General features: G+C 41.8%; 3 protein-coding genes across 8 annotated transcripts in view; 1 reads left to right on the forward strand and 2 right to left on the reverse strand.

Annotated features, from left to right (window-relative positions):
- Nucleotides 1-7,340: 7,340 nt before the first annotated feature.
- On the reverse strand, nucleotides 7,341-13,226 carry wdr6 (WD repeat domain 6). Of its 2 annotated transcripts, none has more exons than XM_019266027.2 (7): nucleotides 13,146-13,226; nucleotides 12,803-12,913; nucleotides 12,459-12,620; nucleotides 9,292-12,037; nucleotides 9,046-9,126; nucleotides 8,747-8,863; nucleotides 7,341-8,510 (listed from the first exon to the last, which is right to left on the reverse strand). In XM_019266027.2, the coding sequence occupies exons 2-7, from the start codon at nucleotides 12,870-12,872 to the stop codon at nucleotides 7,523-7,525; spliced, it is 4,164 nt and encodes a 1,387-aa protein (XP_019121572.2). In that variant the 5' UTR covers nucleotides 12,873-12,913; nucleotides 13,146-13,226; the 3' UTR covers nucleotides 7,341-7,522. The 2 variants fall into 2 exon arrangements, with proteins under 2 accessions (XP_019121572.2, XP_027144148.1); XM_027288347.1 differs by having other exon boundaries at nucleotides 13,060-13,219.
- On the forward strand, nucleotides 12,555-18,903 carry fsbp (fibrinogen silencer binding protein). Of its 4 annotated transcripts, none has more exons than XM_027288349.1 (4): nucleotides 12,555-12,627; nucleotides 16,361-16,416; nucleotides 16,581-16,752; nucleotides 17,356-18,903. In XM_027288349.1, exons 2-4 carry the CDS (start codon nucleotides 16,372-16,374, stop codon nucleotides 17,712-17,714), a joined length of 576 nt encoding a protein of 191 aa, XP_027144150.1. In that variant the 5' UTR covers nucleotides 12,555-12,627; nucleotides 16,361-16,371; the 3' UTR covers nucleotides 17,715-18,903. The 4 variants fall into 4 exon arrangements, with proteins under 4 accessions (XP_027144150.1, XP_019112219.1, XP_019121575.1 ...); XM_019256674.2 differs by lacking the exon at nucleotides 12,555-12,627 and adding an exon at nucleotides 13,550-13,654; XM_019266030.2 differs by lacking the exon at nucleotides 12,555-12,627 and adding an exon at nucleotides 13,615-13,980.
- A 668-nt stretch (nucleotides 18,904-19,571) lies between these two features.
- Nucleotides 19,572-24,717, reverse strand: part of celsr3 (cadherin, EGF LAG seven-pass G-type receptor 3) — a 96,644-nt gene continuing 91,498 nt past the window's right edge. For both annotated transcript variants that reach the window (XM_019266029.2, XM_019266028.2), the window contains 2 exons: nucleotides 23,233-24,289; nucleotides 19,572-22,785 (listed from right to left, as the gene is read on the reverse strand). In XM_019266029.2, the coding sequence (XP_019121574.2) occupies nucleotides 22,758-22,785; nucleotides 23,233-24,289 (1,085 nt within the window). In that variant the 3' untranslated portion in view covers nucleotides 19,572-22,757. The remainder of the gene's footprint in view (nucleotides 22,786-23,232; nucleotides 24,290-24,717) is intronic.

Consider the following 24,717-nt stretch of genomic DNA (forward strand, 5'->3'; position numbering starts at 1 on the left):
TGTCCTTTTAACTCACCACAAGAAAAAATTTGAATGATCCTCAGGTCATTAAATTATCCTTACAGAAACTTCAACACAACATTAAAGAATAAGATGTCAACCTCTCAAAGTTTTGTCAGCAACTTTATTTTATAGAGGAGGTATTCATCTTTACTGGGCAAAAAAAATCTAAAATATAGTATTTCAGAACATAAGACACACTGATCTATCTATCCTCATCACTCTGGATTTGACAGTGGTGGTTAAAATACAGCCCTAATAAAATAAAATAATACATTTGAGGAAAGCTTCCTGTCAACTGTCAACTGTCCACGCAGCACTGATTCTTCAGTAGTGTAGCTGTCTCAAAAGCAGCATGAGGTTTTTGATGCGTTCAGCACGGCAGCGAGGCGTCTGGTGCAGGGGCAGCTCGAAGAATGAAAAGGTGAAGCTCCGAGAGAAACTGAGGTTAGTGACAGGTCGCAGTGGTGGGAGGCGGGGAGGATGGGGCACCCGATGCTGGGGCAACACCTTCACCCGCCCTCCCTTCATCCGCAACTCTCTAACCCCTCCATCTGCAGAGACAGATAGAGATAAGCATGGGGGAAGTGAAGGAAAATGTTAGGAATAAAAATATAACCATAAAATGCTCCGGAAAGTTACTAAGTGGACTTCTGAACAGAAAACACTGCCACGAATGCCACATGCAGACATTATTACAAAACTAAAAGGACATCAAAAACCTGAAAGTGGAAGGTTGCACTTAAGTGAAAGATAAAACTACTTTTAACTGCACACAAACCTCACAAAGAATTCAACCATGGCCAACATTTTGATCTGTCATAGCAGAAGGAATAGCCAGCCTAGCCTCTCCAAACCAAATGAATAACATGACTTTGCACTTTTCAAATTGCATGCAGGTAATATGCCAATCCTTCCCATTAACCTCTGTGAGGTGGTGTTGTATAAAGAGTTACAAAGTCTGCATATGGAGGATTGATGGCTCATGCAAGTCAGTGTTGACTAAGTATTAACTATGTTATCTGATCTTTTTCTAACAAAGTAGTACCAAACTGCAACATTTTCACAACCACTTGGTAATATTGTTACCACAGTGATGAAGTTTACCTGACTTCTTCCATTTCTGCACTTCCAAAACTCATAAAATGACACGTGAAAGGCTCCACAGAGGTTTGGTGAATCACCTGCATGCAAAATTGGACTTTGGCTTCAGCACTGCACCACAATTTAAAAGTGTCATCTTATTTGTACTTAGATTGAAGAGGCCAGGTTGGAATAGCACAGGTGTGTCTAAATGGAATTGAGCCAACATAATTTAATTATTTGCACCTGTGCTTTTCCTACTGTGAGACAAATCCAGTTAAATGGATTGGTCGACATTTTGACTTGTCACAGCAGAGAAAACACTAAGTGACCTAGTGACAGTGAACAAATGCACACAGTAGACCTCCCCCAAGTGGAATGCACCTGTGAAACCAGTCCATTAGCTAGTCCTAGTGTAATCATAGCTAGTTTTAGTAATAGCCTACTGTGTTTGTCAGCTAACATTCAAACACCCATTATGAAAACAAAATATTTTATCATTATCTATTTAATATTAAATAGATATGCTAACAGTTACCTAGTTATGATTGTTAGCTCGGTAACGTGAGTGCAGCTCGTGTTATCCTTTTTGACATAGTGTTAAATAAATCATATAGCTTATATTGTAAGTGTGCATATCTTTTTGTCTTCATGTGTACCTGAACACATTTTCTTCTAAACTAGAGAAATGTTGAGAAAGAAGAATATTTAGTAATATTGGTTATAAGCTGCATAGAACTTTCCCTTTCCTGTGAGGAAAATTGTAAACGTTACATCAGAAATGAAAACATGAGCTAGGCTGACATTATTTTGTCATCACCCTGGCTCTTGTTCCAGCCATACCTGCACTGTCCTGATGGACTGCAGCAGGTGGAGATGGGACCTCAGAGTTAAAACTGGAACTTGAAACTTCCTCGACTTCGGCATTCTGCCTCCCACGATAAGGGGTGGATGGTGTGGGTTGAGGAGCAGGAGGGGGTGGAGGGGCAGGAGGCCGTGGAGGGATTGAGGTAAAGGAGGGTTCGGAGAGAGCCAGACCTCCCCAAGGCGTCATGGTTGTGTCTGAGAGGAGGATGGAGGGAGGCCCTGGATGAGGATGAGAGGAGGAGGAGGATGATGATGTTTGACGCCGGTTGCGTTTTCGGTGCTTAGCCTGATGGAGAGCCGGGGAGGAGAGAGGTGGCTTGGCTGTAGTAAGACAGGCGAGATCAGAGGAAACAAATAAGAACACACAATGAAGCATAGTTAAACTGTGGTGGTCTGACTTAAAATCCCATGGAAGCAAACATCTGTCCCGATGAAGTGTCTTTGAGCAAGATACACTGAATCCCATTTACATGTCTGATGGCAGTTTTAAAGCAGCACAAAGAAAGTTACTCAAGTAGCAGGGATATAAAATAGTAATGTGACATAATATCAATGCTGTATCCTAATTCCATATTATATAATGCTAAATACAATATGTGGTTCACAGTGCACAATTTTTTTAACAGGAAAATGGTACAAACATCGACATCAAACTCCAGTTTTAGAATGCTCTTGCCCATTTTAAACTTAATTGTGGTATTTGTATTAGATTAAATTGTGGGATATCACTGTCATACCCAAAACTTCAGCACTGTCTGAGTGAAATTGCAACATGCTTAATAGTAAAACTAAAAATAGATATGTTCAATGCATCTGTATTATTGGGATAAGGAATGTATTTGGCCGATATATTGCAGCTAGAAGGACTTAATGTTCTTTATTGCAGATTACAGCAGATATAGCAGCATCAGCTTGGGAAAATATGATGAAATAATAACATTTATACCTGATCCTTTAACCATGATAATCATAATAATAACTGTTGAAATTTATATGAAGGCCTGCAAAGTTATTTGTTATGAAAGAGAAAAGACTGCTGCATGTGTATATAAATGTTTTGTTCTTTGTACGTGTTGATATTAAATGCCAACAGCAGATGAGATGAGCATAAAGCTGTTAAGATCTTCTTTCCTGCAAGGCAATTACTGAGAATTAATTAGTGTGACTTCGGCCATCTGGTTGATCAGAGACGGAACCTTAATTCAAACTAAATTATAAAAAAAATAAATCGACATTCATTAATGAAATATTTTAAAACTGTATAAAAGTGTAGAACAGGTGAATTAAACAGTTTTGCACAATGTTGTCAATACAATATTTTGTTCACACAGACTAATTTTGATCTTGTTGGTGTTTGTTACTGTTTTTGAATGAATGTAAGAAGCTGTACAATACTGTAATCTTAGTAATCAAAACATGTCACTTATTTGAAGTATTACACAGGCACTATTAAGAAAACAGCTTAAGTGAACAAACTGGATATCATCACAAAGATGCTGCTGTGTAGTATAAGTGTAATCAAAACTTCTTATTTTCATTTGCTTAATTAATGTATAAATTATTTAACGTCAAAGTTAAAGTTACACCACTGTAGGATTTGACCCTAACAATGAAACTTCAAATGACACACATTAACTGATGATCAAGTTTGTCCAAAACATGCTCGTGAGTACTCCTCCATCCTCTTGCTGCATAATAGCCTCTGTCAACGAAGAGGTGAGTGGGTCATGAGATGATCACCTGTTGTTTTGCTTCCAGCTGTACCAATCAGAGGCAGCCGCTGACGTGACATCACCAATCCAGGAGCCTGACAAGTAAAAAAATCAATATTTATTCTGTTTCACAACTGACTCTTTGACTCTAGCGATACAAGCAGCTCAGAGTTTTATAAAGTTAAATATTCTCTACTAAATAGTTTCTACTCATTCATTTACTAAACAGATTGACACAAACATGTAAAGACATTAGCATTTAGATATATGCACCACTGTGCCTGTAAGTACAGCCCGAGGAGCATTACTGTAGACCTTTAATCTTGTTACTTTATCCTCTACTTTAATATTAAATAATATCCTCTTTCAGAACTCTAATCACTTGTTCCTTGACCCATGACCTATCAGTCCACTAAATACTGATGAACTTTAAAAAATGTGAGAATGACATTTTTAACACATTAACACACAGAACACATTGTATTGTAGATATACACATTCAAAGGGAGGTTAAACTCATGGTGTGTTAAAAAGCTGGTGCACTTGATGTAGAGCTTTTTTTAAGTTCAGGATCAAATGTATGAGTGACAATTTGAAAAGGGATGTGAAAAAAGTCAGTGCTCTGTCCTTTCTGATAAAGAAAGAAAGATAAGAAAAATCCTCTAAAATGAAGGACATCTTCTTAAGTTTCTATATAAAAAAAGCATTTCAGAGTTGTAGATTAGGTTTAAAGGCAGGAGATAAATGGCACATCATCAGAAGTACTGATGAAAAGCTCTGTGTGTGTGTGAGAGAATGTGTATATACCTCAGTGATGGGTGTAAATTGTCACTCCTTCTGTACGTTGGCAGCAGAACAGAAGTCACTTCCTGTCTCTCCGCATGTTGTTTGAGGACTGAAGATCACTAACTCAGATCAAATATTAAATTTAAAAAAAGACTCTTCCGTTAAAGTATAAATCGCACATCCCGGTCTTGGAAAGCGTTTTCCTCTCTGTGTCTCATCTTCACACATCAATCAGTCCTTTCCTTCATTTTCCTGACTCGTCCTTCCTGTAATTTCCTCACTCCTCTCTGTTGGTCTGTCTTGCTCTTCTGCAACCCAACAAACACCAGCTGTGACGCCCAGTGCAGCAGGTGCCTTCTCCATTTCTGTCTCCCCCCTTTACTCCCTCCTTGCCAGCCTCACCTTTACTTTATCAGTACTGGTGCTTTCACTCTTCCACCTCTCTTTTTTCTCACCCTTTCTTCCACTTGTAAGTGATAGTGGTGGTTACAGAGGTACTTTTGGCTCTTGCACAACAACAAGAGATGCATATTCTTCTCTTTTTGTAAGTGTCAGAGGTAATGAACATGAAAGCTTTATTCAGGCCATATCCTTCCCTTTTTCATCCTTTCCCCTCTCCCCTCTCTGTCTCTCTCTTCATTTTCAGGGTGACATTAGTCCTTTTTCCTCTATCCTCATCCTTCTTTCCTACTGTTGTGAGTGGCAGGTGGTGAGATCGGTGCTTGACAAAAGGCAATGTGAGACGAGGCTAAAATATTAAAATATTCATGGATACCTGCAGTCTGCCCCTTCATGGGCTCTTACCCCCGTCTAGCCCTCCACACACACACACACACACACACACACACAGATATTGACAAAAGTGCATCGGGCAGGCAGGTATACACAGATTTCATTTATCCAATGGGAACATCAGCATTTCAAACCATCAGAGAGAGAGAGAGAGAGAGAGACAGAGAGAGAGGTGCACACTTCATCTAATATCTACATTTTCCAAGCAGGTAACTGTGAGTCACAACACACACACACACACACACACACACACAAACACACAGACAGACACATATCCTGTCTGCAATGTATGACATACAACATGGTGCAGGTAAACACGCTGTTAGCAGCCCCACACTTCATCTGACACAGCTACATTTGCATACCAGGCAGACACACACAACACACACATACACAGCAAATATGCTAATAATTATGCACACAGTCCCATATCAACCTGCCACTTAAGCAGTATTAGCATTTCATATCACAACACATTCTGCTTCAACAGTGCAAAATTAGAATTTCAGAACACATGCACAATATAATCACAGTACGAGTGGGCAGGCTTATACAAACACCCACCTTTGACCAAACACACACTCCAAGTCCACACTCTTCACTTAGTGTGTATGAAAATAGAAACTTAAATAATCCCAAAACAATTTAGAAACTACTTCTCTGTAACTGGATAGACAAAACTGTGCATGCACAAATACACACACTGTCTTTTTCTACTGTGTGTAATAATAAACAGCTCTGTTTTAGGCACTGACATACACACTTCAATACATGTGAGGATCCTCACTGGCTAAGTGTAACCCTAACCGTCACAATGGCACGTCCAACCAGCCCTTAGCTTGTCCTTTATCTAAATGAATTGTAACCCTGAGCCTAGTACAAAGTTTAAACCCCCAGACCAAATGAAGAAGTTAGGACCAGGAAACAGTTTTTACGGTAAAAAGAAACTGAGTTTGGTTGCCAGAATTTTACCGTAATAAATACAGTACAACCTTTTCTAATATTACGATAAAAGGATATTAGTATTGTTGATTTCACATTTAAGGTTGGCCTTTTATTCCATATTTTAAAATGTCTGTAGATTTTAGGATGACAAATGACAGTAAAAGGCTGTAAAACATGTCATTAAATATTACAGCGTTTTACTGTACAACAAACAGTCTCAGATATAAAATACTGATTTATTTTGCATAAAATCCCTGAAAATTATGTAAAAATAAAGGTTTTGAAATATGACAATGCAAGAAAACACAGTCATACTTCATGGCATATTTTACAACCTTTTACTGTCATTATTTGGCAGTTTAACACTGTAAAATCTACAGATATTTTTTACAGTGTAGACCCAAACCTTTTTAGGTTGTGATCACTTGAAACAAACTAATGGCCCATCCTCACAGGATATAGGGGTTGTGAGTAGTTCAACCAGAGTGATTTTTCCTAGATTGTCATATGAAATAAACTTTAGAGGTCTGAGGATGCCATAAATAAGAAATTCCCGACTTATCAGGCAACACCTCAGGGGTTTCTCACGAACTACAGCTCCATGGGACTTGTCTGGTCTACTCAGGGATCCTCTGCACTCTGCACTGCTTAATCAATCTCTAAACAACCCCTGCAATGATTGTGGCATTTTAAATGTATTTCATCACATTGTCTAGCTTGCCTTGGTCTTTAAGAAAATGGGAGTCCCAGGGCTGTCTTTCAAGTACACAGCTTTATTTCCTGGCTGTAACATGCTGTATTAAAAATAACTCGTCATTTCAGCCATCTCTGTGCAGTGTGGTGCTATTCCCTGAAGGAGACCACAGATGGCCCAAACACATCAGAGCTGGTTTTAATGTTCGCTTGAAATAGCCATGAAGATTTTAATGTTTCCTTCATGAACACCAAATGCTGCTCAGGCAAGCAGAAAAGAAGGATATGCTTTAGCTTCAGAGAAGTCACAACAAACTTTAATCAGTCAACTCCTTAAGAGAAAAAGCTGTTGTCTCTCTTTGAGGAATATAGTTAATATTTTGTAATTTGCTTTTCATTAAAACTTAACTGAACTGCATAAACAATATTTAGCTTGATAACTACAGTAAGAATGACAAGAAATGGAGAATAAATAAACTTTATTAAAAATGAATTTTTAAAATTGAGTGATTAAAAGTGAAATTAACCTGATATCAAATCATACAGCTGCAATCAAGAAATTGCACAGATAATCAATAAATAATATTTAAAACGTGTCCATTGAGAAAGTGACTGTTTGGAACGCTGCCATCTTTTGATTCCGCTTATGTTGACTTTTCTTGTAGAGTCACTTTAACTCTGTGGTCCACCTCCTCCTTTTCTCTTTCTCTTTTTGTAGTCCACTTCTCTGCATCCATCTCTGGATTTCTGACTTGTAGTAGCTGGAAGCCCTGACCGCAGACCAGCAACCATCCGCTCTTTTCTCTCTTCTTGCTCTCAAAGGAAGCCTTTAAATCTGTCTCGCTGTTCACCTCACTCTCAGTTGTACCGTCTATCTCTGTTTGATTTCTATGTTCACTAGCTGTCTCACCTCCCGTCTTATCACTGCTTGTACAAACTGGGCCACCTGTCTTGCAGTCAGCTTCAACAGTTTCTTCACCCTTGACCTCATCAGCTGTTTCTTTATCCTTACTCACTCTCCCACCTGTCTCACCCGGAGTTGGTTTTAATCCAGTTGGACTCCCCTTCCCTCTCCAAATTGCAATTCCCTGCTCAGACTCGAGCCTTGTTTTCCTCTTTTCCTCCTCCTCTGTTGATTCCCCCTCCCAAACTGCGAGTCCTGCAGCATCTGCGACGTGGGAGCACAGCGCCTTGATGTGGCTGATGCCGGTACTGCCAACCCTCCACATGCAAACCCTTTGATCTGAAGAAGTGGAGACCACAAGGCCTGGGCTCAGGAACTTCAAGGCAGTCAGAGGGGCAGCGTGAGCCAGTGGGATGTGAGACTGAGAGTGAAGATGAAGATGAAGCCTGTTTGAGGGTTGGACCTTTCCATCTTCTGGGTATTGCACCATTATCATGGACACTGTTAGCTGCCCATCATCCCCTCCGCTAGCAACAGTTACCAGGCAACCGCCCCCTTGTTGTCCCAGTTTATTTGCCCAAACAGCCAATGCGTTGACGCCGCTCTGGTGGGCAGGAATGTCGAGGCAGGGGATTGGCGGAGTAGTACCAGGCGATAAGAAAGACACTTCAGTCAGGTCCCACACTGCAATTTTGCCATCTGTCGCAGCACTAAACAGCAGCTTATACCTGAGAAAGAGACATTAATACAAACACACAGATGTGAGACTTTCATATTTTCACAAAACAAAATGTTGGAAATTGAAGGTTAGCCTAATTCCACTAAGCTCTTAATATTGTATTTCTCTCATCTGCTAATCACTACCCTTTCCTTCAAAAGAAATATATATCAGAAAACAATTAGTGGTCTGGTTCTGATGGATAACTATAACGTTGTAATGAAGTGTAATTAATCATGGGATCACCTGTTGCCTTTTCCATCCTCCAGGCTGCAGGTGGCAACACTGAGCACACAGCGCTGATGGTGAAACGTCTCCCACAACAAATCAATCTGACGTTTAACTTCACTGACTGAGAAAAGTCTGAAAAAGACAGTTATGCAGGTGAGAAGACAAAACGAGGAAGGGAGCCAGAACAACTACAAGACAGTATATTATAAATTCAAATCAAGTACAAGTAATCAAGTACACAACTTGATTGAGGAGCCAGCATTTAAAGGGAAAGCATTTTTGTGTTGGTTTTCGGATGCGTGACGGACACCAACCTGAGAGCTCCATCACTGCAGGCCAGAGCCAGAAGACGACAGTCTGTCTTTTCATCCACCACCACCACCACAGACATGTACCTGAGAACACGCAGACACAAGAGGTAAGACTAGATGCTAGAATGAAGGAACAAAGTAAGGAAGACAAAGAGTTGGAAAAAGTCCATCTCTTTATGGGTGACTGGATGACATAGCCTCTTATATCAATTCCTGTTCGTGCCTCCTCCATTACAACTATTAACTTGCCTTGTTTCTGGATCCATTTTCACCATCTTGTGTCGGTTCCGCCTCCTCTCCCACTGCTCGTCCAATCGGTGATGGGCCACCTGGATCACCTGGCAGGAGGGAATTAGTCTCTGCCTGTCCCAACTGATCAACAGCCGGTAACACTGTATCTGAGCTCGCCCGCCAGCTGACACGAGCAGAGCAGACAGAGACTGAGTCTGGTTTTCACTCCCTCCCTCCGGATGCGTGACTGCCGTCACCGTCCGAACACTTGAGATGTGATCAGTGATAACAGAGAGGACTTTGATTCTGCCCGAGTTAGGATGTACTGCGAGGATGGTTAAGCTAGTGTCCTCTCCTCCAGTCACCACTATCTCCCAGTGCCCTTCCTCTCTTTGCACCTCCTTTACTTCATCTTTGAGTCTACTCCTTCCCTCAGTTTCAGTCACATGTCCTGTACTTGTTGTTTCAGTCCCATTCCCGAGTCCCCTGATCCTCCCCAGCCTGCAAACACACCCAATCCCCCTCCCATGGACGCCCTCTCTCAGGCCCCATCCTCCAGCCCTTCCTGCTTTCCCAGCCCAACTCATTGTCTCTCCAGGGGGTTGTGAAGCCATGACAGCCCCCTGCTTGATGAAGACCAGAGTTCCATATCCAGGCCAAATCCCTTTGTGGGATGGCCAGAGACCCCAGGAGCGATGCCCCCCACCACAAGGTACTGCAAGCAGCCTCTCCTGCTTCACTGGGTCCCAAACCACAAAGTGGATGGCATGAAAGCCAACGATGACAAATCTGGCTTCTCTTCCTTTGTTCTCTTTTGTCTTTTCTTCTTTACCAAAGCTCCCCTCATCTTTTCCCTCCTCTGTAACCTCCAGTTTTTCTGTCATGTTGTGTTTCTTTGTGTTGTCGTGGTTCTCACATTCCTCCTTGTCCTCTTCCCCTGGAATTTCAGGTTCAAGGATCAAAACCCTCTCCAGCCACTCCATACCTTTACAGGCCCGCTGGACTCTGAGAACCTCCAGCTGAAGCCCTCCTTTGTTCTCTACACTCTTTTCTTCAAGTTTTTTTGGTGGAGCTGGATGCACTCTGAAGACTCTCACACAGCCGTCCCTGCCAGCGCTGTACAGCAGTCCCTGGTACTCACACACTGAAGTTACACCCTGTTTTCCATGCACTCCAAACAAGCAGCTCAGTGGATGCAGCGTTAGGTCAGTTTGTTCCTTGCCTGTCAGCAAGCTTTCAACTACGCTTTTGTCATCTCCCATCTTTTGCTCCAGTTTTCCTCCTTCCTGAAACAAAAGCAGGGAGCCTCTCCTGTCCCCACACACCCACAACAACTTTTCAGATGCGGAGTGGAGGCACACTGCAGCTGTCAGCCAGCGTTTGGCACAGGAAGGAAGGAGGAAAGAAGGAAGAGGATTTATATTGAGAGCTAAGGAACGCTTTTCATCTAATTTTACATCTATACACCAGCGATAGACAAGTCCTTCAGCACCTGATGCTAGTAAAAATAACCTCTCTTTTGCCACTTGCCAAATAAGACTATGAATCTTCCTAGGTCCACCTGTGAGAAGAATCCCACACTGAGGATGAGAGATGGGAAAGACCTGTATGGACCCACTGAGGTTTCCCACAGCACACAGATGAACTTTTGCTGTTGCGTCCTTCACACTGACAGTTATTGTTTCCATCACACAATAAGACTGAAACTCAGGAGATCCATGCCAGACAATCTCCCACTGCCCATCACTATATTGGTAAACTATTCCTTGGTCAGTGCAAACCACAAGCTTACTCTGACTGCAGCTTGCATTGTCATTCTCTTCCCCTGCTATACAAACCACTTTAGGTAAGCCTTGACCAGGAAATTTCAGGTCATTTAGCTTCTCTGTCACTGCTTCCTCTGATTTGTCTGTCTTCTCCTCTCTACCTTCCACCCTCCACAACCTGACTCCTCCATCTGCCCCTCCTGTAGCCACCCATCTCTCTTCATCTTCTGTCCCCTCACTGACTGCAAGTGCACGAACGCCCCCTGCTTTGTGTCCCTTCAATGTACGCACCACCTTACCACCTCCAGCCCAGTCCCAGACTAAACAGGCCCCATCCTCCCCAGCACTGAAAACATTCCCCGGAGAGAGACGCACTGAGAACACCCTGGCCTGGTGTCCATATAGAACCCTTAAACAAACAGGATCCAAGTGCCCACATTTACCTCCAGGACCCCCTAAAGGACCAACACCCCACACCCTTATGCTGCGGTCATCAGAGGCTGAAGCCAGCCATCCTTTCTCCTGAAGGTAAGAGATGTTGAAAATGACACCGCTGTGGCCAAGCAGGCGTCTCTCAACTGGAGCTTTGCACTCAGAGTTGTTACTTTTGTCTCCTCCTCCAGGCTTCCAGAGAACCAGCTGGTTGAAAACAGTCCCTCCTACTACGACAGTATCTGCCCAGGATTCATGCACCAGAAGGAGGGCAGAGTACAGCAGACACCCCTCCAGACAGGAGCGCTGAATCAGGGCATTTCCTGTAATGACATCTAGGAGGAGAGCACTGTTATGGGCTACCGCCACACAAAGCAGTGAGTGTTTGTCTCCTGAGAGCCAGCGGACATCCAGGGCCCAGTCCTGGAGCTCCATGAGGGGACCCAGAATCTCCAAGTACAGATGCTCCCCATCACGGAGATCCACATGGAGCCTCACCAGCCTCACAGCCTTGCCTCCAAACACTGCTAGGTCATAGAAGTTGGGCTCTGAGGTGGACCTCAGTTCTGAGAATTGAGAAGATAAAAGTGGAATAAACGCAAAACAATATATGTAAACAAAAAATTTGAATAAGATGGCTGGTGAGTGCAAACTCTTCACCAACACTACACAGTTATCCTACAGGCCAGAGAAAATATTTAGAATCAAGATTCTACATTGAATTATTTAATAATTAATGGTGAAATTTCAGCAGATCTCTTACCAACTTAAATATTTTTTGATAAACTTATTTGTTTTAAGACAGCGGCCTTCTGAGTACCTGCATAGTCATATCAGTGCACAATCCACATTTCATTCCAGCTCTAAAAGTCACTACATCTGTTGCCACGAGTCATTGAAAATCAGGCTCTAATTAATATAACAGAAAAAAAATGTATTAATCAATGAATCTTATTGACATTAGAAACAAGAAGAGTGAAAACAAACCTTTCTCTTTCCCATACGTTCCTGTGGCAGAACTCTGCGGTCGGACAGCCGTCAGACTTCTAGGTCTTATCCCATGGATCCTGTAGTGGTGGAGCACGCTCAGTGAGGCACAGGCTTTAGGGCGAGGTCTGAGACTGTACACCGTCAAGACTGGACCCTCACCTGCCAGGTAATTGTGACAAACATTTAGTTAGGTGTGTTGAGTGATTTACAGCATCCAGTTTTCTTTCAAAATAAGAAAGAGCAGACACACTCCCCTTTACAAAGACATATTACAAACCACATTTAAGGCTCAAACTGTATTTGTTTGTTGTTCTTTATTGATTTCCAACATTGTTGCCTACCTGTCAGCAGAAATGCATCCTGAAGGAACTCCAGAGCTGTGACTGGAGCTACCAGGGCGGCTGTCTCCATCTCTTCAGATTAAATTGCTTTCACTGAAGAATCATTGGTGCCTGAAACACTTGTCAAAGATTGTAAAGGCAGAAAAATAGCAAAAGAAAGCTAAGAGCAAGAGCACTTCTCGTGTTATTTGGTGGGTACAAACAAAGAGAAGTAGTTTTTCTAGACCCATAACAAGGCGGCTACATTCTTAACTCACAAGATGTCTCAAACGCCACATGATTTATGTTTAAAATCTGCTTTAAAATGTCTTTTTATTTCTATCCACGATCTGCAGGACTGTACCCATGTGTTTCTCTTCTGTCTTCCGCATGTTCTAACCAATCAGGATACACTGCAGGCCTCGTGACCGCTGATTGGTTAGAAAATAGGTTAGTCGTATTTGTATTGAAGGGAGCGACACACGTGACTGTTGTGCTGCCTTTAAGTGTTTTCTGGAAAAAAAAAGAGTTTGTTTAGCATCAGCTTAGATTTTTAAAACGAGAAGTACGCTGGTTCTTCTGTTTCTTGGTTCCTTTTTTTCCTAACTTTACAACTTACTTGGACATGTAAATGTATGTTTTTGTTCCTTTACTACAGCGGCGGATACAATTTATTTTCTAATGCTGAGTTTGAGATGAGTTTTTATTTTAATTTTTTTGAAATATCATTAAAATAATATTCGGCAAATGAAAGTCAGTGTTGCCTCTATGTAGATATTGTCCTAAATTGGAGTAACATCATCAATATGCAGAATAGTCCCATTTAAAACCGCATCTTCCAAGAAGACCGTGAACGCGTCATGGCAGTAGACGGTAGGTTGCTTGGCCGGTAGCCGTCCAGCTAAATGGAAAGTAGCAATACTTCACGGCTAACTATGCCCGGGAAATGTAAATTCAAAGACTCCTGGCTCTCAAAGGGAATTTACAAGGACTGGCTGGTAAAGGACGTCCAGGACATTCACTTCGCCCGATGTAGAGCCTGTTGTAAATCAATCAAACTTATGACCATGGGCGAGGCAGCACTCACCAGCCACGCAGGGGGAGCTGGCCACAAAGCAGCGGTCCGCAAGCTAGTGGAAGGTAGCTTAGCTTCAGCCTCCGAGAAAACAGCCTGAAAAGATAAAAGCATGTCAACAAGGGTCTGTCCGTGCATGCCGCCAGCCTCGCTGTTTGTTTAGCTGATATGAATGTGTGTTGTGTTGTAGCAGTTAGTGGTGTGGGTGTGTGTGTGTGTGTGTGTTTGGCAACAGTCCAGATGTGTGTGTGTGTGTGTAAACATCTGTCCCACCACAGCTGTTCGCCTCCGTGTTATTCTTTATGTGCACGTTTCATATCAACTAATACACCTCGTAGCTACTGCTGTGTGTCTAATGTTGGAGTGAGATAGTGAGATGCTCAGTGCTGGAATGTAGTTGAGTACATTTACTCAAGTATTGTCCTTGTACTGGTACTTTAAGTAAGCCTTATCTTTTAATGCTACTTTATTTATACACATGGTCTGCTACATCTCAGAGAGAAGTGTTGTCCTTTTTATTACAAACGTATAAACCGATCAATTTATTAATGGATTCATAATCAGCAGATATAATAATCAGTTACAGTCCAATCAGTTGAACTCCACCTCAACCAGCTACAACAGCAAAACTGCTTTTACATTACATTAAAGAGTATTAAAAATCTAATGATATAATATATAATGGTATAACAGTCACAGTGACAAAAAAAAACAAACATAGGTCATGATGAACAAGATACAAAAGTCTATTACATGAAATGATCAAATGTAAAGAGAGGCCAAAACACAAAGGCAAAGTCAGTGGTACACACATGGAAGCACAAACCCATGACTAAATAGAGATAACAGAAATGGGAGGAAAAAAATAAAGTGCAGCACAGCCAGGGGCACGCGATATTGGTGCAGTATGAATGCCTTTACTTTTAATACTAATAATAAACTGGTGCAGTATGAATGCCTTTACTTTTAATACTAATAATAAACTGCTACTCATATGAGTTCATTTTCCTGCCTAATAATCCCAGAATTAGTACTTTCACTTAAAATAATCTGAATATTTTATCCACCACGGTTTAATGGTATTCATTCACAATCTTTTTTATATGCCATAATATAAGAGTTTTAAAAATCAGCCAACACTTCCCTGCAGCTGTAATTCAACATCCATTATTAAACTTAAAATGTAATTTATCTACCGTGTAATAATGACATAATTACGGTGTGTGTGTGACAGTATTTCAGGAGAATAATAAATGGATTGTAAAATATTCAGGTATATTAATGGATTTTCTGCACAGTTCAGAGCAGCCTTGAGAGCCATCCATTAACTTGTACCTCAAAAGGCTGTAGCTTAATTTTTTACTGTGGTAATAATATATATATATATAAATATTTAACCACAAACCTGTGAGTTCATGTGCAAACCCCAGTAATAACTCCTTAATGTATCAGAATCCATAATTAATAAACACATAAAGCATCAGTGAATAAGTATCTTAATTTTTTTAAGGTGTGCCTTTCACAGTATTTGGTTAATTCAAATCTTTTCTTTATGATCTGAGAGCATGATGCTGAGAAAGTACCAAGCTTGGTTTCGTCATAATAAAGAGTCAGTTTATTGGAAATTACAAAAAGTAATTCTCACTCACCTCTATGCAAACAGATGGGTTTGTTTTTATTCCTTATGGTTTTGAGATAGCCACTTCAGCAGTATTAGTAGCAGTAATTGAAGCCAAAAGGGATTTTGTTTGTGCTCCTTGCAACATTGAAATAAGGTGAACTGAGCCTTTAACAGCTGCTCAAGTGTTTCCAGAGTCTTAAGACTGACAGTCATTATCTGGAATTGATTCATTTTATTTATAGTCCAATGTTTGGAGCTATATTAGAGTTCCTTTTTTTCTCTTGGTGCCTTTACAGCAGTGAGATCAGAATAAATTACAAAATTGCAGTGCTAGGAATGTTTTTATACGGAAGTAATTCTGCACAAGGACACTTCAGCGGGGCGTACACTTCACTCTACGCTGCCAGGAGAGCTAGAACAGAAAACCTCCATTTTACAGACTGTCTCCATTCTTGCTTTATCACCCTGCTGCACCAAAGCATGTTCAGTTTGTCAGTTTAACTTATGGTTTCTGGTTTCAGTGTTTACGTATTTAAGTTTTGGATTTCGAACTTCTTGAAATTGTCATAACAGAACTTAACCTGAAATCACTTTACTGACCATTTAATTGACTTGTTCGTTGTTTTATTAAGTTTTACATTTCAGAATTGTTTCTTGTACATCAATTCACAGCCGTGCTTCATTATTCACAAAGTCTGAACTGTTTCTTGGTGTTTTGTTGTGTGAGTTGCAAACACTGCACCATCTATACTAGAACTGGAGTGTCTTAGTGTGAAGGGCGTGTCGTACCTGCTTCCACCAGAGGGAGGCGCTCTCTGCTCATTTGCCTGAAACACCCTAACCTGCTGTCTCCTGACTGTCTCCTTTTCTCTTTTCTTATTAGCAGGAAAATTGATGATGACAAATTCCAGTGGGGAGATGAACGGCAGCAGGAATCAGGTAAATATTCTGAAGTGTTTGTTTTGCTTGACGTTTGTTTTAGAGGCAAAAAAGATAAATCTGCAGCGGCTCGTATTAATGGACGGCTTCATTCAGATTTATTGACTAACATTCATGCGAGAAATGTTCCATCAGTGTAAAATAATAACTTCAAACACTCTCAGTCTCAGACTGTAGACAACAAGGATCAAGTGGCCATCTGCCTCCAGCGTGACTCCTTGGACAGAATAACAGGCAGTGAAGTGTCAGATCTGCACCACAGCCCCACTACGAACTCCACATCCCACAATGCAGAGCTACAGGATATGTTTCCTGCTGCCTTCTTCACAGCACCAGGTACCTACAGATAGGAAGCAGATACAAATAGAAGCTCTGCACTCCATCTCTAAAGTTCCTGAACCATTGGAAATACTACATATAATACCAGTCCCAGGTTCATCTGGTCTAAACACAGGTCTAGATTTCTCCTGTGGCCGCCCAATATCATCCCAGTGGTATATAGTTTGAAACATCTGCATATAGTAGGTGCAGGGGATGTGACACCATCTCTGGTGATAATGTCAGAGGGCCTCTGGTGTGGACAAAGAGGAGCTGAATGAATTATAAATAGATGTCTGGGTCAACTCTAAAGAATCCTACTAATCTCTGTAGTATCTTTTAAACCTGTATCATGAATGATGCAGATAGGTGACAAACACTTAAATAAATAAGTGGTGAAACGTTCATATGGGTCACCAGGAGTTAGTGTGATGGATGTGAATCATCTGCTATGACTGTCATAGTTTCTGGATTTCAGACCAAATCTATGAGCAGATTAAAATGGATGAAATTGTATGTTTTGCTCAGTTTAGCTTCGGGTTGCATGAGGAAAATGTTTAACACCTTTGCAGGTAGAGAAATAGTTTGAGTTCTCTGACTTTTCTTTTTTTAATCTCACAGGCACCTCCAGGCTCATCAGCCAGCGCCTCCACCCGCCAGACATCGAGACGGAGGAAGTGGGTCACCCCTCGACTCAGCACGACTCCAGCGACCTGTCGAGACTGGAGTATCAGCAGAGGACAGAAGCTCTGGAGCAGCAGCAGCAGATGAAGATCCTGGAGTGGGAGAACAGGATGAAGGTGCTCGCGTGGGAGATGGAGCTGGTGAGGGAGAAGAGGAAAGCAGCGCGGCAGAAGGAGAAGGCCTTCAGGATGAAGACGGCTTACTACAAAGCCAAGCTAAAGAGGATGGGTGAGGACATGCCGCCCTCTTCTCCCAGCAGCTGCGATGAAGAGAAGACGCCTGATCTGACAGGATGAACTGTTTTAATAGTTGTATTTTTATTAGTGCTGTTTCATTCTTGTATTTTTTTTTTGTTTGTTTTTATGCTATGGAACTATGGTTACTATTTTTATTCACTGATTTGTACTTTAATCAGCTGTTCTTCTTTGGTTCTTCTTGTTTTTTTGAGAAAGACTGAAGTTGTAAAAAGCATGACGACTGTTACTTGAAAGCAGAAGTTAGATCACTTGTCTTCACATTCCTTTGAAGACTCCGTATGGTGACAAGGACAACCAACCAATCTATGAACTGTGTGAAAGGGTTGAGATCAAAACGACAATGATCTTGTTTTATCTGCCATTTTCCATCACAGTGTGACTTCAGTATTGAAAATAAGATGTTCATTGATGTTTAAGGTCTGTAAAGGTCATTGTCAGTTCTATGAAGAATGTTACTTTAAAGAATGTAATGAGATTACATCTAAACACTACAGATGTATGACATTCCTAAACTGACAATCTTTTAATATGATTGTAAATACAAAGATTCTTTTGCAGTGCATGGTAACATGAGTATGTACGCTTTTGTTGGCTTTGTAAATAAATTAGCATTTGATACAAAGTCGGTGGTGACTTTAGAAATCAGAGAAATCAAAGGATGACACACGAGAGCTTTAAAGTGAGGTCAACCACCGATGTTGAACATTAAAGGCCAAAGGTGTTAGATGGGGTTGAGGTCAGGGCTCTCTGCAAGTTTTTCCACACAAAACTGGACCACAAAGTTGGAAGCACACTAAGTTATCATTGTTTGTCATAACATTAACATTACTAGGAGGGTCCTAGTTCAACATGGAAAACAGACCCAGACTAAAAGTACACAATCAATGTGTGTCAGTGTCCATGTCCTTTATACAGGCATCATGGCATTTTGAAACCCAGTTTAATGCCTAATATGTTTAGGAAGTATGATTCGTTATTACCAAATCAAGAAACTTTTTTTCTTTTCAACAGTTTGACATTTTGGGAAATAATTCTTTATTTTCCTGCTGAGAATTAAGAAGATTTATACCACTCTCATGTCTGTGCGTCAAGTATAAAGTCAGAAAGCTGTTGCATAATGTAGTAAGAGCCTGGTTATCTCAGTGGTTAAAGGAATATACATTACCAGCACCTCTAAAACTTATTAACACTGTATATCTTGTTTTATGTGTGCACATGAATTATGGTTTGAAAGTGATTTTCTTTATTTAGAAGAACAACACTCATTATTTTTTTGCTAGTTATTAATTTTAAACCGTTATTATTGCTAGTTTGTACTGGTAGGCATATATCTGAACTTTGGACACAGTCAATAATAATCGAACAGGAACATTGATCAGTTTTTGTTTCAGCCTCTGCAGGTTTTAATGTACGATTTATTTAAGAACTGATTATACCGTCTCAGCGGGGTGCTTCTGTCTGAGCTGCTGAGAATGGCAAGATGGCAGTCTCTGACTTCTCTGCATGTGACAGAATACTTTGACAGTCAAAACAAGTTAGAGAGAGAGAGAGAGAGTGTCAGGATGTTATCTCTGCTCACACCTGGAAATGTCTGTTCTCATGAATATGAAACAGCAAACCTCGCTCTGTCACACACACACACATACAGAATAAATATAATCACAGCCATGTAGGAATAAGTCATTTTTTTTAATGTCCAACATTTCTCTTGTTTCCGCGGTAACAGGGGAACAGCTGTTTCCATGCCACCGTCCCCTTGCCAACGGCGGGATACAAGGCATCCCATAATGAACACACAAATCTAACGAATCTCCCATCCCTCCTCCTCTTTCTCTTCCTCCTCCCAACTATCTCTCATTCAGTTCCTTTCCTCCTATCATGTCCTTCCTTTTTTTCTTTTTTTCAGAGCCTCTAATTTCAACTCATCTTTTTGTCTCCCCTCACTTTTGTAGCTGCTAATGCTCCCAACCAGATGAACCTGAAGCTGGACAGCTGACTGTTATGTGTACATCAGTTGTATAACCAGTTAATGATTAGACTTTGTGCTTGTGAAGTGTTGGATCTATAACAGTGAACATGGAGGAGAAAAGGTTTAATTTGGGACATATCTGCCCTATTTACACCCAGTATTCACATTTTAATTTGGATATGTGTTTGCCTTCTGTCTGAAGTGGATAAATTGTAACTATACAGGAATGAGTTCTAAGTTTGTTTTCCCAGATTCAAACCAATTTAAATGCTGAAAAGTGTCCTGCATCAGTTGTAATCCTAGGTGTAAATAGACTTTTCTATCTTTCCATTGCTCTCTTTTCCTTGCCCTCCATCTGTGAATTTGTTTTAATGAGACACTCAGATCATAAGGAACATTACATGTGAAAAACAGTAAACATTGGACAAAGAAACAACAGCCTCTCATACAAAATATCAACATAAATAATCAATACAATGTGAATAAATTATCAATAAATAAAATAAATCTCATGTCTGTACAAGTTAAAGGTACTGTCCGTTGATGATAACATACAGAAAAAAATAATAAATTGACAAAAAGAATGACAAGGAATCAGTCAGGTTTTATAGGTGGGTAGCGTTCCCCCGCAGTAACATTTTTTGGCAATACTACTGTCACGAATACGTTCACTTGTCACATCCCGGGGATGTTGGAATGACAGAGCAGTGGTCAGAGCAGGGAGATAAGCATTTATGAAACGAGTGTGTGTATTTCCACTGTCGGTGTTTCCGTCTGTTCCTCTGTGTTGTTTTTTCTTTCTCTCTGCGATGAGTAACACCACATCCTCCTCCCTGCAGTTACATTTTGTACACAGTCATAGTTTCTGACCCAATTCGTTCTCCTCCCAGCCTCCTCCCAGGTTTTGTAACTCATGATTTATTCTTATGCTCATTCTGCTCTACTTTAGCAGTCTTCTTGTTTGTTTTTGTTTTTTTGTTTTTTTATGCGCTCCCTCTCTTGCTGGTTAATATTTTGGGCTGTCTTCAGTTTTTCTGACCCACTGCACTTTCTTCATCACAAAACAAAACTGTTACCTACAATCCCTTAATCCCTGTGAAGGCTGCTGGAGAATGCCCGTCTGTCTCCCAGGCTTACCTCAAGGCCTGTACTCGGTGCTCGCTCTAACAGCTGTGAGAAAGGAGCAGCTGCTGATGGAAAGACCTGCATCTCAAAACCACTTAGAGGCTTTTACCTCTGACACAACTGACATCTCTTCTCCTGAGCAATGGTACAGTGCAGCAAAAGATTACAGTCTATCTTTCAGGAGACCTCATCTTTGTACAGCAGCCTTAGCAATGAGGACGAATCTGTATTAATATGTTCTGGTGTGAACTCTTCATTAGTGACAGCTCGCAAGCTAAGTCAGGACTTGACAGATTTAGAGTTAATGTCTCTTTTCTATAAAATATGATGGATATTCTGAAGTTATTTCTGTGTTCAGCCAACCAAGTAAAAACTTCTGGCATGGGAGTTATGTGTTACAGATATGAGCTACTATATTAAGGCGGATATCATGCTGGATATGTGCTGCATGTCTGCTTTCAGGTCTTCAAACAAATATCTGAGTGCACAAAGATGTGACTCATAAATGCCTTCCTTCTGATCCGCTCTCCTCCTACATGCTGAATCAAAACTTGCTTATACAGTATGGAGCCAAATAAAATATCAGCCACAGTTTTATGTCCTGTTATAGCACAGATCTCAGGTTGTATTACTAAAAAAAAGAACTGTTTTCATGTCACAATTATTTGAAGAAGAAATCACAATTAAAACAAAACTGTGAATCACATCTATAGCATCATTTTTTATCACAGAAACATTGATGTATCGTACTGATTTGAAGCAGTTGTCCCTTTGGCTTGGATTTGCATGAGAAGCTTTTAAAAAATGAGTTTCGAGGATGCTGCCGGAAAGATGCGGCTGCTCCTGCGGCGTCTCTTGAGGCGGGTTGAGTCGTGATGCATCAAAGTGCAAGATACCTTGAGGGGCTTTAAATGGTTGTTACGTGATACAACTTCATACAGAGAGGCAGACTGATATCTAACCTCACCCAGCAGGTCTCGGGGAACACTAAAGATATGGTCTTGCAATAGCAGTCGACTGATATGGTCTGGTTCAGACAGCATCAGGCACAGAGATACACAGACAGATGACAAGGTCACATTCATATACAGCGGATCACAAAACAGCACAATCTCCCCAAAGAGCCGATACTTTGACACTCGTGACTGAGCTTTAATAGTTGGACTCTGAACCTTTGTGTGGTGTTTTAGCTTAACGTTGGCCATCTTTCTCTGCACAATCATCTTGATCCATCAAATCTATTCTCTTATAATAATCCCTTCCTCTATTTACAATCACTTTTTTTCTCGCTACGTTCCTTCAACCACATCTTGCGGTTTCAATAATCTCATCAGATACTATTGCCGGACCCCTGTCGCTATACACAAAGTTGATGGGTGTGAGGAAAAGTTTCTGAGGAAAACTGTTTTCTGGGAGACATTTTGGGGATCTTTTTTTTTTTCTCTGTACGGGGAAATCTCTCCCTTAGCAACGAACAAGACTGCACTCGCACCGACCTCACTCACAACCTCACACGGACACTATCATAAAAAAGAAAAAAAGAAAAAAGGAACATCACAAGAGATTTCTTCTTCATCTCCAATGAAAAAGATACAAAATGTATAAAAAATGTTATTTACAGTCTTCTTTTTTTCCATAGGCGGATCTCGTCTGGATCAAGATGACTTTTGTGTTTGAAATCTGAGGAGTTTGTGTTTGTCAGTTTTTAGGTAGTAGAGGTGGTTGACTCATCATCCAAAGAAACGTCACTGATCATTGTTGTAGGCGGTGGGACTAGAAAAACTTAATTTTACAGTACAAACTGCCCACAAACAACAGCTTTTCTCCTCAGTGGACACTCCCTCTCCCACTTTCTTTTCAACTCTGTGTGTCCTCTGTCCTAAGTTTGTTTCTAGTCCTCAGGTGTTCCTCAGGGTGTCCCAGTGGTTCAGAACTTGTCCCTTGTTTTCCACTGTTGTAATGCATAAAGGAGGATATGCAGGCTGTCATCAAGACTGTCCTTCACTTCTGTTGGCTCTGAGGTAAAGAGAAGGAAAATTGAGTCAGCTCTGCACTGATTGTAAATTCACTGAAACATAATGAGGACAATATAAATACAGGAGCAAAATGGAAATGAACGGTTAGAGGCACAAGGACAAAGAGAGAGGAAGCTGTAAAACAGAACACAACAGACTGAGATGAGATGATGATGGCAAGATAAAGAAGTTGAAAAGTAGGAAGTGGAACTGAAGGAGCCGTGTAAGGCCGAGATAAAAAGATGGAAAAAGAACAATTAGAAAAGAAACAAGTTAAAGTGTGGACATGGAGCTGCTGAGGAAGAGGAAATCAGTCTGAGAGTGGAGGACAAAAAAAAGGCAAAAAGCGTGTTTACAGATGATGACGAGAAGATAGAAGGAGATGTAAAACAGAGGCACGGGAGGAGAGGGTTAGTCGAGGCAGATTAATTCACACAGAGGGACTTACTCGGAGTCTGGAGAGACTTCAGATATGCTATGGGAGGTGGCAGACGGGGAGGGAGAGGGTCCATGGGCGGAGCCATTAGGCCCAGGGTTAGAGGCAGCAGGTGGAGGAGTGAGGACAGTGGAACTGAAGGATGCCAGGATGGAGGACAGAATATCCAGGTGTTCGCTGGACGGTTGTCGACCCAGAGGATTTGGATTTGAACCTGCGACCTGGGGGACAGTCTGAACGGGGTACCTACATGGAGGTGCAGAGTCCAGTCGTCCTCTGACATGAGCCGACGCAGGGAGCTGCTCTTGCTGGGGCTCCTCAGAGATCGGGGGAGGAGGGGAGGAGGACGGAGGTTGATCGGGATGCGAGGGCTGGCGGGGAGGCAGAGTGCGGAGCCACTCCCGACACGGTTGAGCCTGGGCACCGACTCCGTTGGTCTCCAGCTGGTCTCTCGACCTGCTGCTCACAATTGCCCCCCCGAGGTGTTCTCGGGATGAGGCCTGCCGCCGAGTTAGCGTGTTCAGCTGTGACCTCGAGCCACTGAGGTATCCCTCCATTCCTGCTCCTCCATTTCCACTCAAGTCCTCCCTCGAGGCGTGGATGGTGCCTGTGTGGTGGTTGTCCAGTCTGTCCCTGGATCCTGTCAAGTTCTCCCTGGATGATGAGACCCGCTGGTGATCCAGCCCCAGCCCACCAAGCCCTGCTCCCTGCCCCAGCCCCAGCTCTCTCCTCCTGGGTAAAAGATCCAGGTTATCCCTAGAACCACGGGAGTCCAGCCGGTCCCTCGACCCCCCTATCGTCTGCCTCCCTAGTGGATCCCTGGACAACTGCCTCCGGGTCAACGAGTCCAGGTGCTCCCTGGAAGAGTAGCGGGAAGCTGGTTGGGAGAGTGAGCCAGAACCTCCACCAGCACCAGCCGTGGCAGAATACATGCGACCATAGGAGGCAGCAGGAACACCCCGGTGGCCTAAAGTAGAGGTTCGGTACCAGTTGAGCTCACTGGGGACACGGCCCATGCTGGAAAGACCCTGCAGTGCTGGGGGACAGCCGAGACGATTCTTCAGGATACCTGGGAGGAGAAAATAAGACCATGAGAAGGAGAGTAAGGCACGAGCATCAGAAAAGGAAAAAAGTTATAGAAGACATAGGAATACATGAGAGGAAGTCACAGGAGAACAATGAGAAGAACAGGGTTTGAATGTGAGGGTGGAGTCAGTAAGCAGAAGAAGTTTAATGAGGGAAGGAGATAAGACGAAAATAAATCAAAGGATGAAGAAAACTGGATAAAAGCAGGAGAGAGACGTGTTTTGGACTTAATAATGACATTTTCAGGTCTTTTATACGCTCACTGTTAACATTTCATGAATCAAAACACCATCTGAGTAACCTGGAAATCCTGAGGGAGACTTCAAAATGAGTCTCGAAACTAAAATACACATGCATTTACTGCATGTAAATGTGTTTTGTGTATTTATACATTCCCTAAAATGTCACTCA

This window comes from Larimichthys crocea, chromosome XV (genome assembly GCF_000972845.2).
Source record: "Larimichthys crocea isolate SSNF chromosome XV, L_crocea_2.0, whole genome shotgun sequence".
In the NCBI taxonomy this organism is placed as follows: Eukaryota; Metazoa; Chordata; class Actinopteri; family Sciaenidae; genus Larimichthys; species Larimichthys crocea.